The 18,879-nt window shown below is 39.7% G+C and overlaps 1 protein-coding gene across 2 annotated transcripts in view; it reads right to left on the reverse strand.

Annotated features, from left to right (window-relative positions):
- Nucleotides 1-7,788: 7,788 nt before the first annotated feature.
- Nucleotides 7,789-18,879, reverse strand: part of TERF1 (telomeric repeat binding factor 1) — a 37,523-nt gene continuing 26,432 nt past the window's right edge. Inside the window, exons 8-9 of one of the 2 annotated variants that reach the window (XM_036830378.1) lie at nt 18,220-18,329; nt 7,789-9,174 (exon numbers count right to left, since the gene is read on the reverse strand). In XM_036830378.1, the coding sequence (XP_036686273.1) occupies nt 8,998-9,174; nt 18,220-18,329 (287 nt within the window). In that variant the 3' untranslated portion in view covers nt 7,789-8,997. The remainder of the gene's footprint in view (nt 9,175-18,219; nt 18,330-18,879) is intronic. The other variant, XM_036830377.1, reaches the window with a different exon arrangement.

Genomic DNA, 18,879 nt, shown 5'->3' on the forward strand with positions numbered 1-18,879 from the left:
GAGAATTGAATCTCAAGATTTAAACTACAGGCAAACTTCAGAGGTATTTGGGTTCGGTTCCAGACCACCAAAATAAAGCAAGTAACAAGAAAGTTTTGGTTTCCCAGTGCATATGAAAGTTATGTTTACACTATGCTGAAGTCTGTTAAGTGCGCAATAGCATTATTTCTTAAAAAACAATGTATATACCTTAATTGAAAAATACTTTATTGCCAAAAAAAGCTAACCATCATCTGAGCCTTTGGCGAGTAGTAACATCAAAGATCACAGATCACCTTGACAAATAGAATAATAATGAAAAAGTTTGAAATATTGTGAGAATTACCAAAACGTGACACAGACATACAAAGTGAGCAGATGCCATTGGAAAAATGGCACTGTAGACTTATTCGATTCAGGGTTGCCACGAACCTTCAATTTGTTTTAAAAAATGCAATATCTGAGAAGCACAATAAAACAAGGTATGCCTGTATATGAAATTCCTTTGGTTTCATTTGTATAAAATATTATTTACTAACAAGTGATTTACTAAAATACATATTTCTTGGTACTTATCATGTAATGACATAATGACAAGAGCAAGTTTAACAGGGATGGAGAAGTCCCCAGTATTTAATGCTGAGAGTAGCAATATTTCTGACTATATGTTCATTTAACTGTCAGAATTGTTTTTGTGGTAAATTAAATTCTTCAGAGATTAATAATGAAAATTTAAGTCTCATCAGGTTTGGGAACTTCAACTATAAGTTCATTATTAACATTTTAAGACCATTTCTAAGATCTGTAAAGCAAAACTTTTGAAGACATACTTGGGTACTTTTCAATGTTGCTTAAAATTTTATACCAGTAAATAAACTTTCTGTTCACATTTTTAAAAGCTCTTTCTTTGTTTGACTAGAAAATACCTAAATCTTCTGGACTGGTCAGAGAATAAACAAAAATTTCACCAAAACCAAAACAAAACACTTCAGAATTGATAGGCATAGTTATGATGATTAACAGCAATAAAGCTATGATGTATTTATGGTTCCAACATGTGTTATAATAGTTAGCATATTTGAGTTGTATAAAATCAATTTTTCAAATTACATATTTAACTTTCAGTACATGGCCATTAATTACTTTCATATTAAAGCATATTTTTATTTCTATTCTTGAGAAGAATTTCATGGGCTAGAAGACATAATATTAAATAATGGTCTTGAAAAGCTTGTTATTAGTTCTAGCAAAGGAAACAGTACAGAACTGAAACATGTAGTCCAAGTGATTAATGAAGAACCAAAAGTTCTATTTTCAGAGATAAAGATCAAAGAATTTAAGACTTCTTTGATATTCCTTTTTAACAAGTATCTTGGGGTCCTTTCCACGGACACTCTACAATGATTTACGGGCCCTAGCATTACTTAATAGGCTGCTTTTCAAAAGTGCACGAGAAAAGTAATTTGAACAAAAATAAATATACCCACTCAGGAAAGAAGGGGAAAGGAATTAGAGATGGTGATCACTTAGAAAAGTGGAAAAAGAAAAAAATAAGAGAAGGGAAAAGAAAAGAGTAGAAAAAGGAACAAGGTGAACTATAATCTCACTATTCTTTTTTTAGGGCCTTTCTTGCAATGTTTTTATTCAAGAATGTAGCAATTATGCATAAAAAGCCATAGCAATAATTTAAGTTGTTTAGTTCTACTCTGGCATAAGAACTTTAATTAGCCATCTTTTCTAGGTATGCACCAAAATGATGTAAAATAAAACTGGTTCTGTCCTCTAAGAATATTCTAGTGAAGTTTCATACAAATAACTGTAAGTTGACTTAGACAACCTGAGCATTCTGAAGTATAAGCAACCAGGTAATGAGTATATTGAAAGAGAAGTGAAACTTCTAGGTCAAGGTGACAGATGGATATACATGTTTACCTTCTTCCTCAAATCTCATTGAGATTACAGAATTCACGGAAGAGAATAAGTCTATAACATAGATGAGAAGGTGGGAGTGGGAATCAGCCCAGAGAATTTGAAGATTTTTTTTGAAGATTGAAAGCACATGGGATTCTACTGATGGATAAACCAGAATGAAGGGATCGTACCCTTTATTTTTTTTTTTATAAATTTATTTATATTTTTGGCTGTGTTGGGTCTTCGTTGTTGCGGGCGGGCTTTCTCTAGTTACGGCGAGCGGGGGCTACTCTTTGTTGCGGGTGTGGGCTTCTCACTGCAGTGGCTTCTCTTGTTGCGGAGCACGGGCTCTAGGCACATGGGCTTCAGTAGTTGTGGCATGCTGGCTCAGTAGTTGTGGCGCACAGGCTCAGTAGTTGTGGCGCACGGGCTTAGTTGCTCCGCGGCATGTGGGATCTTCCCGGACCAGGGCTGGAACCCATGTCCCCTGCATTGGCAGGTGGATTCTTAACCACTACGCCACCAGGGAAGCCCGACCATACCCTTTAAAACATGTAGAAAAGAAGGTGGAATCAGAGGTAAGAGCCATTCTTCTTGGGGTGGGGAAGTCCCACCCAGCACAAACAAGATGAATTTTTAAAATCCCCACCCCTAGAGACAAACTTGTAAAATTTAAAATCAAGGATAAAGAAAAGACTAAAACCTTCCAGAGAGAGAAAAACAGATTACCTACAAAGGAACAAGAATCCCCATGAGAGACCACAGTCTTTTCATCAGCGTCAGTGAATACTTGAAGTCTAATAGAGCAGGGGTCCCCAACCCCGGGTATCGGTCCGCGGCCTGTTAGGAGCAGTGCCGCACAGCAGGAGGTGAGTGGCGGGCGAGCGAGCGAGGCTTCAGCTTTCACTCGCTCCCCATCGCTCCCCATCGCTCCCCATCGCTCGCATTACTGCCTGAACCATCCCCCCACACACACACGCCCAACCCCCTCCGTAGAAAAATTGTCTTCCACGAAACCAGTCCCTGGTCCCAAAATGTTGGGGACCGCTGTCATAGAGTAAAGCCTCCAAGTTCTGGGTGAGAATAATTTCGAAACTAGCATTTCTATGTAAGTCAAGCTACTAATAAAGTGTGAAGGCAAGATTCAGCCTTTCAGGGTTATAGAGTTCAGAAGCCTTGTGAGATGGTCCTAAATAGGGTATTTTTTTTTTCAATTAAACATGGCAGGTTGAACATATATTTACTTCCTTTACCTTCAAATAAAATTACAGTTAAAGGATTTTTTTAAAAGACAAAAAATATAATGATAAGGAGATTGAGAGAAAAAGGCTGAAAAGAGATGGTCACAAAATTTCAGGACTAGTAAAGCAGAAGAAAGGAGAAAGCCAAATGTCTACAGGAGGGAATTTCAGTGGGCAAGGTCATTTACAGCACCCTGGAAAGGCTCAGGAACTTAAGGATCCAGATGCTTCCATCAATGGAATGGTTGACAGTTGGTATAAGAAACAGTTAGAGCCTTAGGTGGTTCTGCAGCCAGGCAACAGCTAGACAGAAGGTTTACTCTCTGCAGGGGGACTCCAGATTGGAAACACCAGCAACAACTGAGAATGGAGACTAAGTATCTATTCTGAATGGTGACCACCCCCTCCCTAGGTCCCTCATCCAAGTGCTCTGAGAAAACTACTCTCACCTGCTCAGAACAGTTTGCTAGATTCCTCTCTGAGGAAATAGATCATCCAAGAAAATGGCTGTAGGTACCAGCAGCTGCAATAGCCAAGTGCCTGTCCAATCACTACCTTGACCTGTGAGCACCCATCAGTGCTCACAGAGCTCCCAATCAGCTTCTTCATACTCATAAATATAAATGGACAGCCGAGTTCAACCAGACATTTGAGGAAAACCATTGACAAAGAAAGAGGGAAACCAAAATTAAACAGAAACAAGCAATATAACAAAACTCAGGCAATAAACACTGCCAGGGTCAGAAGAGATGCAATGATATCAATCATGAAATAAGAACAAAATGTCCTAAATAAGAACATTCAGAGAATTAAAAGCTCTTGTAAATTAAAAAGTTTGATAGTAGATATATGGTATGAAAACTTGGAAGGTAAAGTTTTGTGACATTTTCCCCAGAAAGTAAACAAAAAAAATTAAAGATATAGAAATTTGGAGACAAAAGATAGGAAATTAAAGGATCAGTCAAAGAGATCCAACATCTGAGTAATGGGAGTTCTAGAAAGAAAGTGCAAAAAAACCAGAAGGGAGAAAATTAGCAAAGAAATAACACAATAATATATTTTAGAACTTAGCACAGGGATTTCGGAAGTCACTGAGTGCCTCGCTCATTAGTTAAAAGAGAACAAAGCATGTTACCATGAAATTCTAGATCACTGAATACATGGAGGAATCTACAAGCCTCCAGAGAGGAAAAAAAAAAAAAGTAGGTGACATGAAAAGGCTCAGTAATCAGAATGGTATCAGACTACCTAAAGCAACATCTTGATGCTGATGATGACGGAGCAATGCCTTTGAAATTCTGAGACAAAATGTTTTCCAAATTGAAAATTCTATATCCAATAAAATTATTAATCAAATGTGAGGCTAGAAAAAGGATATTTTCAGACATGCATGATATAAACATTTTTCATTCTATGCATATTTTCTCAGGAGGTATAGGATGAGATGCTCTAGATAAACGAGAGTTAAAACCAAGAGAGAGGATCCAGGAAACAGGGAATTCAAACCAGGAGAGAGATGACTGGGATGCCCAGAGCCAAGATAAGGGAGATGTAAGCTTGACAGCTGTGCAGCAAGCCTGGAGGGCAAACAGACACCAAGGAGTAGGAGGGCTGTCACCAAAACAAAACAACCAAAAAAAAAAAAAAAAAAACAATGAAATTGGGAATTCCCTGGCGGTCCAGTGGTGAGGACTCGGCGCTCTCACTTCCGCGGCCCAGGGTTCAATCCCTGGTCGGGGAACTAAGATCCCTCAAGCTGCACAGCGTGGCCAGAAAAAAAAAAAAGTCAATAGAATGACATATTTCAATGCATTCAGAGGTCTTCAAATTGGTCAGGGAATTTGGAGATAAATAAGTGATGAGTACACACAGCTCAGGTGTAAAGAACAGAGTTATAATACAAACACTGAATATTGGTTTAACCAAAAACTGATGCAAATACGCTGGAAGAACTGGGGAGAAGCATCTGTATGGGTGCAAGTTGTGTGCTTATGGAGGGTGGAGGGGGAGCGCACAAGAGACCTAAAATGTCATCCTATGTAGTGGGGGATCACTAATATAATACTTCACACTGAAAAATAACAAACAGCAGTATAAGCATATTTTTAGTAAGTATAAAAATCAATACTCGAGAAAAGAGCTGAAAGAGTTGAGAATCGCCTTTAGGGAGCAGTGTAATATTATTATTCCTAATTTTACACTTCATGTAAATGGGAAAAGCCTTGCAGCCATTCACTGGAAACAACTCAGGGACTGAATATAAAAACTGACAATGGGCAGACCTTATAGGACAATTCCAAGCCACAACCTCTGCAGCAATGAGTTTAGAACGCCGAACTAAATCCCCACAGCTATCTACCCAGAATGGGCAGGACTTGGTCGATGACTGCCAACATCCCTATTTTTTGTCCCTACTTCCAACTCAGGACCAATCAGAGAAAGCCAAATATGTTCCCCCAAACAATCACATAAGATGCCTGCTGCTGGGCTTCCCTGGTGGTGCAGTGGTTAAGAATCCGCCTGCCAATGCAGGGGACACAGGTTCGAGCCCTAGTCCAGGAAGATCCCACATGCCGCGGAGCAACTAAGCTGGTGCACCACTGCTACTGAGCCTGCGCTCTACAGCCCGCGAGCCACAACTACCAAAGCCCGTGTGCCTAGAGCCCGTGCTCTGCAACAAGAGAGGCCACCGCAATGAGAAGCCTGCGCACCACAACGAAGAGTAGCCCACGCTCGCCACAACTAGAGAAAGCCCGCACGCAGCAACGAAGACCCAATGCAGCCAAAAATTAAATAAATGAATAAATAAATTTATTGAAATAAAAAAAAAGATGCCTGCTGCTAGTTGGCCAGCCTCAGCTTCCTCATGCCAACAATGTCCAATCAGAGAGCACCTGAAGCCTTAGTTTTTCACTAGAAAGCTTCCCCACTGTGAACGTCTGCCTGCACCTCTGCCAAACACGAGTGATGGTGGCTGACTCCCTTGCTATAGCAAGCGCTGAATAAACAGCCTGTTTGTTTTCTCTTTTGAGTCGTCTTCGTTTATTTCCACAACTCAACAGCACAACGAATGGCTGTGATAGAATTATACAACATTACTGTATAGAAATGCAAATGAACAAGTACAGCTACGTACACGAACAAGTTGAAAGAAAAAATGGCAAAGAATACAGAGTATTTCATTTAATTTCCTTAAATCAAAAAGAAAGATACGCTCCCAGCATTGGCAGATTGGCTCTGAGTTGGGGCACTCGCTCAACGCCACCTACAACTCTGCCTTAGCCTCCACCTCCTGCACTTATGAAGCCTGAAGATCACTCAGCCTACAGGCCTAGGGTCCCCCCAGGTCTTTGCTGAGACTGCGTCTAGTCCTGGGCATGCGCCTGGCCTTCTGGATTCCCTGGTTTACTCCAGAGTCCTTCAAAGCCTTAACCCCCCATGTACCTTCCTCTCCAGGCTTTTCAGTCTGTCTGCTGTCCCTGACCCCAGGCAGATGTAGGTAATGTTTTTAAAGCCCTTAAAGAGTTCAGAAGGGGCAAAACAAAGGTAAATCTCTGAACTGAACCCTCAGGGAACTGCCAGACAGGTCAAAACACACCACCACAATCCCGAGCACTGTATTGGCCCTTGCCGAAGCATCAAGCCACACCAAGAACACAAGTCACTTGTCGCCTTAAGCCGGGTAAGCAAAAACACCAAAATCCTCCTACCAAAATTTAGTAGCCTCTTTCTTCATTAAGCGTGTCCCAGTTGTTTTAAGTTTTATTAGATTTGTTTCAAAAAGTTGATTCTAACAGTTTTTGTCAGCTTACTACTTGCCTCAGACGAGGGAAGACTCTTTGGAGCTCCCTACTCTGCCATTTGTCACTCTCTATGTAACCTTTTGAATGATTAAATCTTAGAAATGGAGGGCAGATTAGTGGTTGCCAGGGGTTGGAGGAATGATGGAGAGAGTTGAGTGGCAACAGAAGGGATCCTCACAGTGTTGGAGTATCTTGCCTGTGGTACATACACGCACCTACACAAATGATAAGTTTTTTGGAATTAAATACACACACTGCACGCACATGGTACAAGACTGGGGAAATCTGGATAAAATTGGTGAATTATATCAATGCCAATATCCTGATGGTGATATACTACAGTTTTACAAATTGACATTGGGGTAAGCTGGAACAAGTGTACAAGGGACCTCTCTATTATTTCTTACAACTATATATGAATCTATAGTTATCTCAACAAATTTCAATTTAAAAATTCAAAAGATTCAGATTAAAATGAGTAAGTACTAGGAATACAATTACCCAATTTATTTTGCTTTTCTTTTTTATGCACCCACAAGTTATATGATAAAAATCTATGCTTACATAAATCTATAGCAGCTCTTTTAATTAAAGTAAAATAAAATTCCAATCAAGAACCATATTATAGTATAACTGATAGTGATTTTTTTAGTGGCACATAAAATAACTGGGCATCTTACAGTATCAACTTAGATTTGATGACTTAGGGTATGTTTGGAATGAGGTTGACCAACTGGTCTATTTTGGCTCATGCCGTCAGCTTTGGCACTAACCATCAAAATGTCGGCAATAAACACGGTGATAGTAACTAGTGGTGTAACAGGACAGACCGAGTCAGGAAACATTATCCACATTTCTATTTATTATACGTATAGGGCAACAACTTCAGGAACAATGAGAAAGCAATGTATAAAACTTTAATAAAGAAATACAGATTACAAAATAATCATTTAACTTTTTAAGCAAATGCTTAAGCATTTTCACACATTTGTTAAATAAAGCATACGTAACTCAAAATGCTAAATAATTCTAGTTTTTGACTAAATCCTCTAAAGAATATGCTGGTGAAAACTCAAAACTGTCTAATAAGGTATGCATGATCTTGTTTATTTAGTATTTGTCACAGTCGTCAAAATGATCATGGTTAAAGTGGCAGGTGTGGTGGTGGTGGGATGAACTAGGAGACTGGGACTGACATGTATACACTAATATGTATACACTGGATAACTAATGAGAACCTGCTGTATAAAAAAATAAATAAAATTAAATTAAAAAATTTAAAAAAAAATGATCATGGTTAAAACCCATTTAAGCATTTATAGAATATTATTTAGGCCCAATATTTATCTAACTAAATGAAAATATCAGAGAAATTGATATGTATGGTACCAGGTTATAAAGAAGCTTTATTTAAAACCATCTTTGTCAAAGTTTTAACACTAGAACAAAAATCAAATATACCTAAATGAGACATAAGCTATTCTTAGTAGTAGTATAAACTCTGTCCTATGGGTATTACTATTGTCAAGTTTTTTCCTTTATATGAAACTACCGAAAGAAAAATTTAAGTATAACTCACAGATTACTTTGTACATTTATCATTCTATAAGCAAATATCTTAGTAATTAATATATTAAGGCCATAAGTCAAATCATTACTCATTATGTCAAAGGCCTATTCACTGATTTAGAAACTTCACTTTTATGTGTGTCATGGGGTTGAAATCAGCCCACAGACACAGAATAGGTTAACAGCAATATATTTTTTCTCTTACCAGGCTTGCACTTTTTTTATTGGAACAGGGTTTGGAGGTAGGAGTTTTGAAAGCACTAGGGTTCGAAAAGTTTATTTTTTTATCAGAGTGAAAAGATTCTTAAAGAATACAATGATGGTATATAATCTTGCTCTTACAGCACAAATCCTCATATTAAATGACTGTGCCGCAGAAAAATACTGTAATGCTTTAAACAAAATTTTAAGCTACATTAATGACCACCAAGTTTCAAGCAAAATACAGTGATCAAAATATTTAACTGTCGTCTCATCAGGCTCTGCAAACACACTCAGTCTTCACTGTCCGAGCATATCAGCTTCAGCTTCTTCATAGTCCTCCATCTGTCTTTCAACATGACGCTTGTTCGGTTGTTGAATTTATAATGTGATAGTATTTTAGACCAATTTCCCTCTCCGTATTTCCTCACGCCAGATCTCAGATTCTTGTCTTCTTCCCAAAGCCACGCCTTTTGATGAAAAGTAAGATAGTTATTCACAGAAACAATTTTTTTTTTTTCAACTGAGGTATAAATGACAAATAACATTTTATTAGTTTCAGGTGTACAACATAATGATCCAGTATTTATATATACTGTGAAATGATCACCACAATAAGTCTAGTTAACATCCATCAAAAGTAGATAAAAATAGAACAGTTATTCACAGAAACAATTCTTTAAATAACATATCTACTATAAATACAACTTTTTTATCAGTATCATGTTACAATTTCTTAACGGTGGAAGAAATTCTGTAAATGTATCTTAGATTTCTGTAAGATCTTACTGTGGTGATATTGTCAAGGGACCTGACTATATTACTGTTCATTTTACATGAACACACTATGGCTCAGCTGCCCAAGATCAGACAGCTACAAAGCGACAGAGCTAAACACAAACCCAATTCGTCTGACTTTAAGCCCACACTGTCTCTTAAGATGCTTTTCTACAACTGTTAATAGATTAGAGATATGCAGGATTCACAAATACCAACGAGAACTTATGAATATTTAATTCTTCCCTAATGAACTCAGTGAAAACCCTGTTCTATGTTGGGCAAAGTACACACACACATAAAACTCAAATCTTCTGTAAAACAGATTTTTGAGAACTAACACAAACTAGTTAAAAAAACACTATTTTGTTTTTGGAGAAAATGACTGAAGAATTTTAAAAGTCAAATTCAGTATTATACACAGAAGAAGATTACTGACACCTGGCATTTGTTATAGGTGACCAACTAATTACTCCTTCTGCTGACATGCTGAGGAGCAATATGATCATCTGAGTGATTATTTACCGTTTCTGAACTATGAATAACTTCCCCAGCTGACTCACATTTGCTTTAAAAATCCATTCCTCATCAGCCACAAGAAGGCAAGTACTGTAAGATCTCACTGACGTGAGGTACCTAGAGCAGTCAAATCCCCAGAAACAGAAAGCGGAACGGTGGCTGCCGGCGAGTGGGAGGAGGAGGGGGAGGGGAGCTGTCTTATGAGTCTAGTGTTTCAGTTTTGCAAGGCGAAAAAGTTCCGGAAGTTGTTGCACAACAACGTGAATGCATTTAATGCCAGTCAATCATACACTTAAAAATGATTAAGGTGATAAGTTTTATGCCATGTTTTACTACAAGTAAATAAAATTTTTAAAATGAGCAAAGGACTTGAGTAGACAATTCTCCAAAACAGATATACAAATGGCCAATAAGCACTTGAAAAAAATGCTCAACATCACTAATCATTAGGGAAGTGCAAATCCAAACCACCAGGAAATGTCACCTCAAACCCATTAGGATGTCCACCATCAAAAAAACTAGAAAATAATAGGTGTTGGCGAGGATGAGAAACTGGAACTCACGTGCTGTTAATGGGAATGAACAACTGTGTGACTGCTAGGGAAAGTAGTATGGTGGTTCCTCAAAAATTAAAAGTACCATGTGACCCAATTCTACTTGTGGGTATATATCCAAAAGAACTGAAAGCAGAGACTTGAAGAGAAATTTGTACACCCCTGTTGATAGCAGTATTACACGTAATAGCCAAAAGGTGGAAGCAACCTAAGTGTCCACTGATGGAGAACTGCATAAGCAAAATGTGGTATATGAATATGAGACATTATTCAGCCTTAAAAAAGGAAGAAAACGCTGAGACGTACTACAATGTAAATGAATCTTGAGGACATTATGCTAAGTGAAACAAGTCAAACACAAAAGAACAAATACTGTAGGATTCCACTTATATGAGGTACCTAAAACAGTCAAATTCAGAGACAGAAAGTAGAAAAGTTGGTTGCCAGAGGCTTGGGGGGAGGGACGAATGCGGAGTTATTGTTTAATGGGTACAGAGTTTTATTTATTTATTTTTTAAAATTTACTTATTTATTTATTTATTTTTGGCTGCGTTGAGTCTTCGTTTCTGTGCGAGGGCTTTCTCCAGTTGTGGCGAGCGGGGACCACTCTTCATCGCGGTGCGCGGGCCTCTCACTATCGCGGCCTCTCTTGCTGCGGAGCACAGGCTCCAGATGCGCAGGCTCAGTAGTTGTGGCTCACGGGCCTAGTTGCTCCGCGGCATGTGGGATCTTCCGGGGCCAGGGCTCGAACCCGTGTCCCCTGCATTAGCAGGCAGATTCTCAACCACTGTGCCACCAGGGAAGCCCCGGGTACAGAGTTTTAGTTTTGCAAGATAAAAAGAGCTCCGTGGGGGCTTCCCTGGTGGCGCAGTGGTTGGGAGTCTGCCTGCTAATGCAGGGGACACGGGTTCGAGCCCTGGTCTGGGAAGATCCCACATGCCACGGAGCGGCTGAGCCCGTGAGCCACAACTGCTGAGCCTGCGCGTCTGGAGCCTGTGCCCCGCAACGGGAAGGGGCCGCAATGGTGAAAGGCCCGCGCACCGCGATGAAGAGCGGTCCCCGCACCGCGATGAAGAGTGGCCCCCACTTGCCGCAACTGGAGAAAGCCCTCGTGCGAACTGAAGACCCAACACAGCCAAAAATAAATAAATAAATAAATAAAGTAGCTATAAAATTAAAAAAAAAAAAGAGCTCCGTGGATACATAGTGGTAATGGGAGCACAAGATGTGTTTAATGCCGCTGAACGATACATTTTAAAATGGCTAGGATGGCAAATTTTGTTTTGTGTATTTTATTATAATTAAAGAAAAAAAAGAATCCAGCTCAGCTGTCTGATACATTATCAAAGAGAACCTCCAGATGCTTGCAGACAAACGTGAGATGAAAACTATCTTGTGTATGGCTCAGGGCCATAAGACTGGCAGTGTCCATCATTATACCTCTTGCGGGTCTGAGCCGCCACCTATCAGCAACTGTGCTGCCTACAAGGGCACAGCTAATCAACCTCTAGAAAAAGACATTTTTTTGCGGTATGGCAAAAAAGAAAAAAAAAAAAAGATAATGTATTTCAGGACACAAGCAAAAACTGTGCCCTTAGTACTATTCTCTTTTGTCTTTTGCTTTATTTGAAAAATAAAAAATAAAATCAACTAAGAGAATCATAACAACCCTAGCCATGCCCATAACTCAAGATACAAACAGCATACAACAAACTAAAATGCACCAATCTTTTCTTTCCGTAAGGTTAAAAAGTTTATATAACTTATACTTAAAAAATTGTGTATCATTTCTAGTGCCTTTTAGAGGAAAAAACAATGCTTTGATAATGCTTTAAAAATGGTATTTACTTACACCAATGGAATCCTTGGGTCTAGTGCTATGTCAGTAAATGGCAGAAGCATTTTACAGTTTCTGATCTGTTGAAATGTACACATTCCAGCCTAGTTTGGCCTATTTTTAAAGCCTGATTTGGTGTGAATAATCAAGTAGGAAAATCTAAACTTGGATAATATGTAGTGAGCAACTACCTTTCACTGGTCCAGATAAATCATTACAAAGACCTCTATTTTAGATCATAAATAGTAAGTCTATACTTTTTTTTTTTAATTTTTGGCTGCACCCCACGGCATGTGGGACCTTAGTTCCCAACCAGGGACTGAACCCACGCCCCCTGCATTGGAAGGCGGAGTCTTAACCACTGCACTGCCAGGGAAGTACCAGTAAGTCTATACTTTGGAGAAGGAATTGTTTCTCACAAGGCCACCGGGTAAGCTCTAGGCTTGCTCTACTGCCTTCTGCACAGATGACTTGGTGACTCAAAGGTGTGCCCCTACTTGCCCCCTTCACTTCCCTCAGATGATGGGGAGCCAGAGCTAAGGGCCCATCGCTTTCCCACGATGCAAGACCTTCAGATTGGCTACTTTGCTCAGGAATATGGAGATCCCAGCCTGTGATGCTGAGGAGGCTGCTGGAGGCCCAATGGTGCCAGAGGCTTAAGTGTTCCAGAAACCAAGAACCAGAGTGGTCCCCAAACAGAAAGAAACCCTGTGTGTGTCTCTGAGACTAGAACCTGCCAGTTTTCTAACATTTACTTTCTGCCTCAGAGGAAAGATATAGGAGGCAAACATAATCACATAAAAAAGCAGCTGGATTTAGAGACCTGATTCCTAGTCTTCACTGTAAACCACATATTTCTGTGGGGTCATAACTGAATATTATATATTGGCACCATCTAACTCAGGACATTTCTTCCCACAGGCCAACTGGATTCTTTCCCCTAAACAAGAAGTTTTTATACTGAGCAGACGCTGTGTCACGATTGTGGCTGTGCAGTTCTTACATCCTCTAAACTTCACAGGTTCATAAAACAGGAAGAAGTAAACCATCAGTCTGAAAGTACAGCCCGCTCCCCCCATTGTTTGCAGTAATGTGTGGAAGTTATTTTAAACAGTGTGCCTTGCGTTGCTCAAATCTAGCTGGCCCACCAACCCAGGTTCCATGTTTAAACATCAACTGACTGTGAGAAGGGGCTTTGGAAGAGCTTTATAAACTGAAATATCCTTCCATTTCATCACTCAGATTCCTGAATAGGAGTTGGGAATAATGCCTTTTCATCTTTCTTATCCTCTCTTTTTTCTCTTACTGTGAAAAATAACAGTCAACCTCAAGTCACACATTGGACCCATTGCCTGCTGAGACAGGGTAGTGGGTTTCTTGGTCACACCTGTGTAGGTGCTCAATGTAGTATAGACATGTTTTAAAATAAAACATGATGTATATTAAAAAGTGATATCATTTGTAATTTTAAAAATATTGTATCGTAATTCCCATTACATACCATCTACGGGAAAAAAGTCTTTATTGTAGAAAGGTACTTACTTTCTTCTTGAATAAATTTACAAAAGGAAGGCCTCTTTTCAAATTGTGATGAGGCAGGCAAAAATATCTTTGTCTGTTTAACATACAAATGCAGCAAGAAGAAACTGTCCAAGAAGAAACTGTGCAAGACTACTGCAATAAAAAATTTTAAAGAACCAAAATCTCAACACAAAGTAAGATAAAATCATTCACTCATCTGAAACAAATTATCCCACCAAAAAGCCAACAGTGGAAAGCTAAAAATAAAACCAGACACAGAATTCTTTTTTGACATAGTAAATAGTGATAGACGATATCACCTGTATTCTATGTTATGTAGTTGATATTCCATATTTCATTTCAAATACAAAAAAAGACAGAAACTTTTCTTGATATATATCTATAAATAAAACCTATAATCCCATTTAGAATTGTTGCCAGAAGAACAACAGGGAAAGATAAAATGTATGAGGCAGAGACTTCCGGATTTTAGACCAACCTGGAGAGCTTGGAAATATCACCCCAGTCTTCACAACAAGAAAAAAGGTGAACAAACTGAAAAGTCAACAACTCTTCCCAGATCCGTCAAAAAATTAATGTCACAGGGCAAACAGAGAGGTGGATACAGAGAATCATAGCTTACTGGAAGCAGAAGGCCAGGAGAAGCAGCTCACAGCTGGGGCCAGTACTGGGAGGAATATTTAACTGTGATGGACAAATTGAGGGAGGCTCATTGTGAACAAGCTTGAGTTAAAAACTCCAGGGGCCCAATCTTAGGGGGCCCACAAACTTGTGAGTTTTCTCTCCAAAAGCCCCTCCAGGTTCTCAGGGTGAAGATGACAGAATAATCTCCTCCTGCTTCTAGCAGGGGGAGGAGGAAAATACCCATTTCAAAATACATCCAGAGCATTCTGTTCTCATTAACAAAGCCTGCCCTCGGACTTCCCTGGTGGCGCAGTGGTTAAGAATCCGCCTGCCAATGCAGGGGACACGGGTTCGAGCCCTGGTCCGGGAAGATCCCACATGCCGCGGAGCAGCTAAGCCCGTGCGCCACAGCTACTGAGCCCTGCACTCTAGAGCCCACGAGCCACAACTACTGAAGCCTGTGTGCCTAGAGCTCCGCTCCTCAACAAGATAAGTAACTGCAATGAGAAGCCTGCACACTGCAAGGAAGGGTAGCCCCTGCTCGCCACAACTAGAGAAAGCCCACGTGCAGCAACAAAGACCCAACGCAGCCAAAAATAAATAATAAATAAATAAATAAATTAATTAATAAAATAAAACAAAGCCTGCCCTCAAGAGACACTATTTTTGCCAGTGCCTAACTGACCTGTGGAAACACCCAACTTCAGCCCCCTCTAGCCCTCCTGTCTCACCCAAGAGGGGGAAATAAAGGCTGAGAAGCACATAGGAAGGTCTTAACCCAGGATACAAGCTCATTAAAAGAATGAGACAATCACAGAACTAAAGAGTGTTTCCTATCCCCTCCCCCACCTCATCACGACATTATTTGGGTTCCTGTATAACAAGTGCCTCAGCTGAAAGAGCTGCCTCAGACTCTTATTTACTAAGAAGGAGTCTCTAGGGAAACACAAATACAACAAGGGAGACAAAAACACAGAAATTTTTGTCTCTGACACCCACAGCTACAGCGAACAGTAAACAAAGCCTAACTCCTAGCCAGACAGACAAAAAACCACACACTAAAGGCCAATTTACCATCAGTTCCTTTTATCTGATACATCACGTCCAGCTATCAACAAAAAATGATAAAGTACACGAAAAGGCAGAAAACACAATCTGAAGGGACAAAGCAGCATCATGCTCAGCCATGGAAGAGATTCTGGGATCACCAGACCGGGAATTTTAAATAAATATGGTTAATAAGCCAATGTGCATTTTTCCACTAATGGGAAAAATGGACATGTAAAAACAGGTGGGTAAATGTAAGCAGAGATATGTAAACCCTAAGAAAGAATCAAAAGGAAATGCTAGAAATCAACAACACAGTAAAAGAAATGAAGAATGCCTTTGATGGGCTCATCAGCAGACTAAACATGGATGAAGAAAGAATTCAGAGAGCTTGAAGGTATGTTAATAGAAACTTCCCAAACTGAAAAGCAAAAAGAATGAAAAAAAAAAAAAAGAAAAAAGAGTAGCCAAAAGTGTAAGACAATTACAGAAGGTGTAACATACACATAATGGGATACCAGAAGAAAAGAGAAGAAGAAAGATCTGAAGTAATAATGACTCAGAATTTTCCAAAATTAATGACAGACATCAAAACAGGTCCAGGAGGTGCTTCCCTGGTTGGCGCAGTGGTTAAGAATCCGCCTGCCAATGCAGGGCATGGGTTCCAGCGCTGGTCCGGGAAGATCCCACATGTCACGGAGCAACTAAGCCCGTGCGCCACAACTACTGAGCCTGTGCTCTAGAGCCTGCAAGCAACAACTACTGAGCCTGCGTGCCACAACTACTGAAGCCCATGCACCTAGAGCCTGTGCTCCGCAACAAGAGAAGCCACCGCAATGAGAAGCTCACGCACCACAATGAAGAGTAGCGCCCGCTCACTGCAACTAGAGAAAGCCCGCACGCAGCAACAAAGACCCAAAGCAGCCAAAAATAAATAAAGTAAATTTATTAAAAAAACAAAACAAAACAAAACAGGTCCAGGAAGCTCAGAGAACACAAAGAAGGATAAACACCAAAAAATCTATATCTTGGCACATCATATTCAAAGTGGGAAAAAAAAATCAAAGACAAAAAAATATATGTGACTTTTGGTTGCATATAGTGGCATAAGGTCACCATTTCCTCATTCTCCTTTGGGAATTCACCCAACAGCAACAAGGAAAGAAATGAAATCCCAAACTCATAAAATTAAGAGAACCCTTTGTCCTGAACCATAACACAGATGAATGGGGTCCATTATTGGTGGAAACTGACAAAAGGTATGTGAAGAAGTGGGGCACAAGCCACTCTACCTACAGATCACAGAAAGCCCGTGGTGTACACATTTCCAAAGTAAGGAACATATCTTGAGGTGCACACCTTAAATCCCTGGTCTGCAACAGCAGGAGCCTCCCTCAATCAGCATTACCTCCAAAAAGTAGAGGTGGTGCACCTAAATTAGGAATTATGCAGACAAGCAATAGTTGCAGGAAGCAAACCAAAAATTGGAGTTGACTGCTATGTTCACTGGGGGAGAAGCCATGGTCAAAATAAACTTGAGTCACAGGAGATATCCCTAGTAACCTAGAACTTGACCCTAGCCCAGCACCTCAACAATGAACCACTTGCAAATAGCTTATCAAAAAGAAAAAGCATCTTAAATAAAGAAGAGTAAGAAGAAAAGTATAGGATCATCTTCCACTGCCAGCATGACCAAACAAGGACCAGATTTACTCACCTGCTGTGAACAACTAGAAAACCAGATAAAATATAGTAAACAATGGTTTCAGAAACTGGATGGATGGCACAGGACTATAATCACTGAGAGGGCAAACAAATGAAATGAATCCTAAAAGGGACCCATTTTAGCTTTCTGAATAGAAAAATTCTTTACCAAATGATATTTTTTCTTTTTTTTTTTTAAAGCACAGAAAAATCTTATTTAAATTGAATCTATGGAGGCCTCCCTGGTGGCACAGTGGTTAAGAATCCGCCTGCCAATGCAGGGGACACGGGTTCGAACCCTGGTCCGGGAAGATCCCACATGCTGCGGAGCAACTAAGCCCGTGCGCCACAACTACTTAGCCTGTGCTCTAGAGCCCGTAAGCCACAACTACTGAACCCACATGCCACAACTACTAGAGCCCGTGCTCCGCAACAAGAGAAGCCACCACAATGAGAAGCCTGTGCACCTCAACGAAGAGTAGCCCCTATTCACTGCAATTAGAGAAAGCCCGCATGCAGCAACGAAGACCCAACACAGCCAAAAATAAATAAATTAAATAAGTAAATAAATAAATAGAATCTATGTTAGGAAGATACAAATATAAAAACTTACCAAGTAGATTTAAGTTCCACCCTACATCTGATGAACTGATTTTATGATGACAGTAATACAATAATTCTAAATAAATGTCACTAACACCCAGCTTAAGAATATCTTTAAAATGTGGCTGAACTTTGAATAGGCAAATTGGTCAACAAATCTAAGATGGCAAAATTAAAGATGGCAAAGAGAAAACATTTTATCCTCAAGATTTTTTAGGGTTGAACAGAAATAATGTGAAATAATCACAATTATTCAAGTTATGACTTTAATATCCATTAAGTATTATTTAATTATAATAAACAAATACCTGTTTTTTTCTAGATCGATGTTTTTCAGGAGTTAGAGGCTGACTGTTTAAAACACTTATTCTCTTGCTTTCAGTGGCTCGCCTACTGTTCTCTTTTTTCTTTCTTCCACCTAAAAGTAGAAATGCTGTCATCAAAAACTGTCTCACATTAAAAGAATTATATAATTGTTTTTTTGGCCACACCATGCAGCATGTGCAATCTTAGTTCCCTGACCAGGGATCGAACCCATGCCCCCTGCAGTGGAAGCATGGAGTCTTAACCACTGGACCACCAGGGAAGTCCCAGAAGAATATTTTTAAAGGTTACCATGAAATTCCTACCTACTGGTTAGCTATTGTTTTAAAAAAAGAACTCTGTTTAGTTTTTTTCCTTTGAATCTGGAAGCAGCGTGATATAGTGCAAAGATCAGGGATGTGTTTCCTTTCCAACCTGGGCCTGGCAGAATCACTCCTGCAAAGGGTGTCAAGAAGAAGGGCCATTCTAGGATAGAAAGCCCAGAGACAAACCCACGCACCTATGGTCAACTAATCTATGACAAAGGAGGCAAGGATATACAATGGAGAAAAGACAGTCTCTTTCAATAAGTGGTGCAGGGAAAACTGGACAGCTACATGTGAAAGAATGAAATTAGAACACTCCCTAACACCATACACAAAAAT

The sequence above is a fragment of the Balaenoptera musculus genome, chromosome 17, assembly GCF_009873245.2.
Source record: "Balaenoptera musculus isolate JJ_BM4_2016_0621 chromosome 17, mBalMus1.pri.v3, whole genome shotgun sequence".
Lineage (NCBI taxonomy): Eukaryota > Metazoa > Chordata > Mammalia > Artiodactyla > Balaenopteridae > Balaenoptera > Balaenoptera musculus.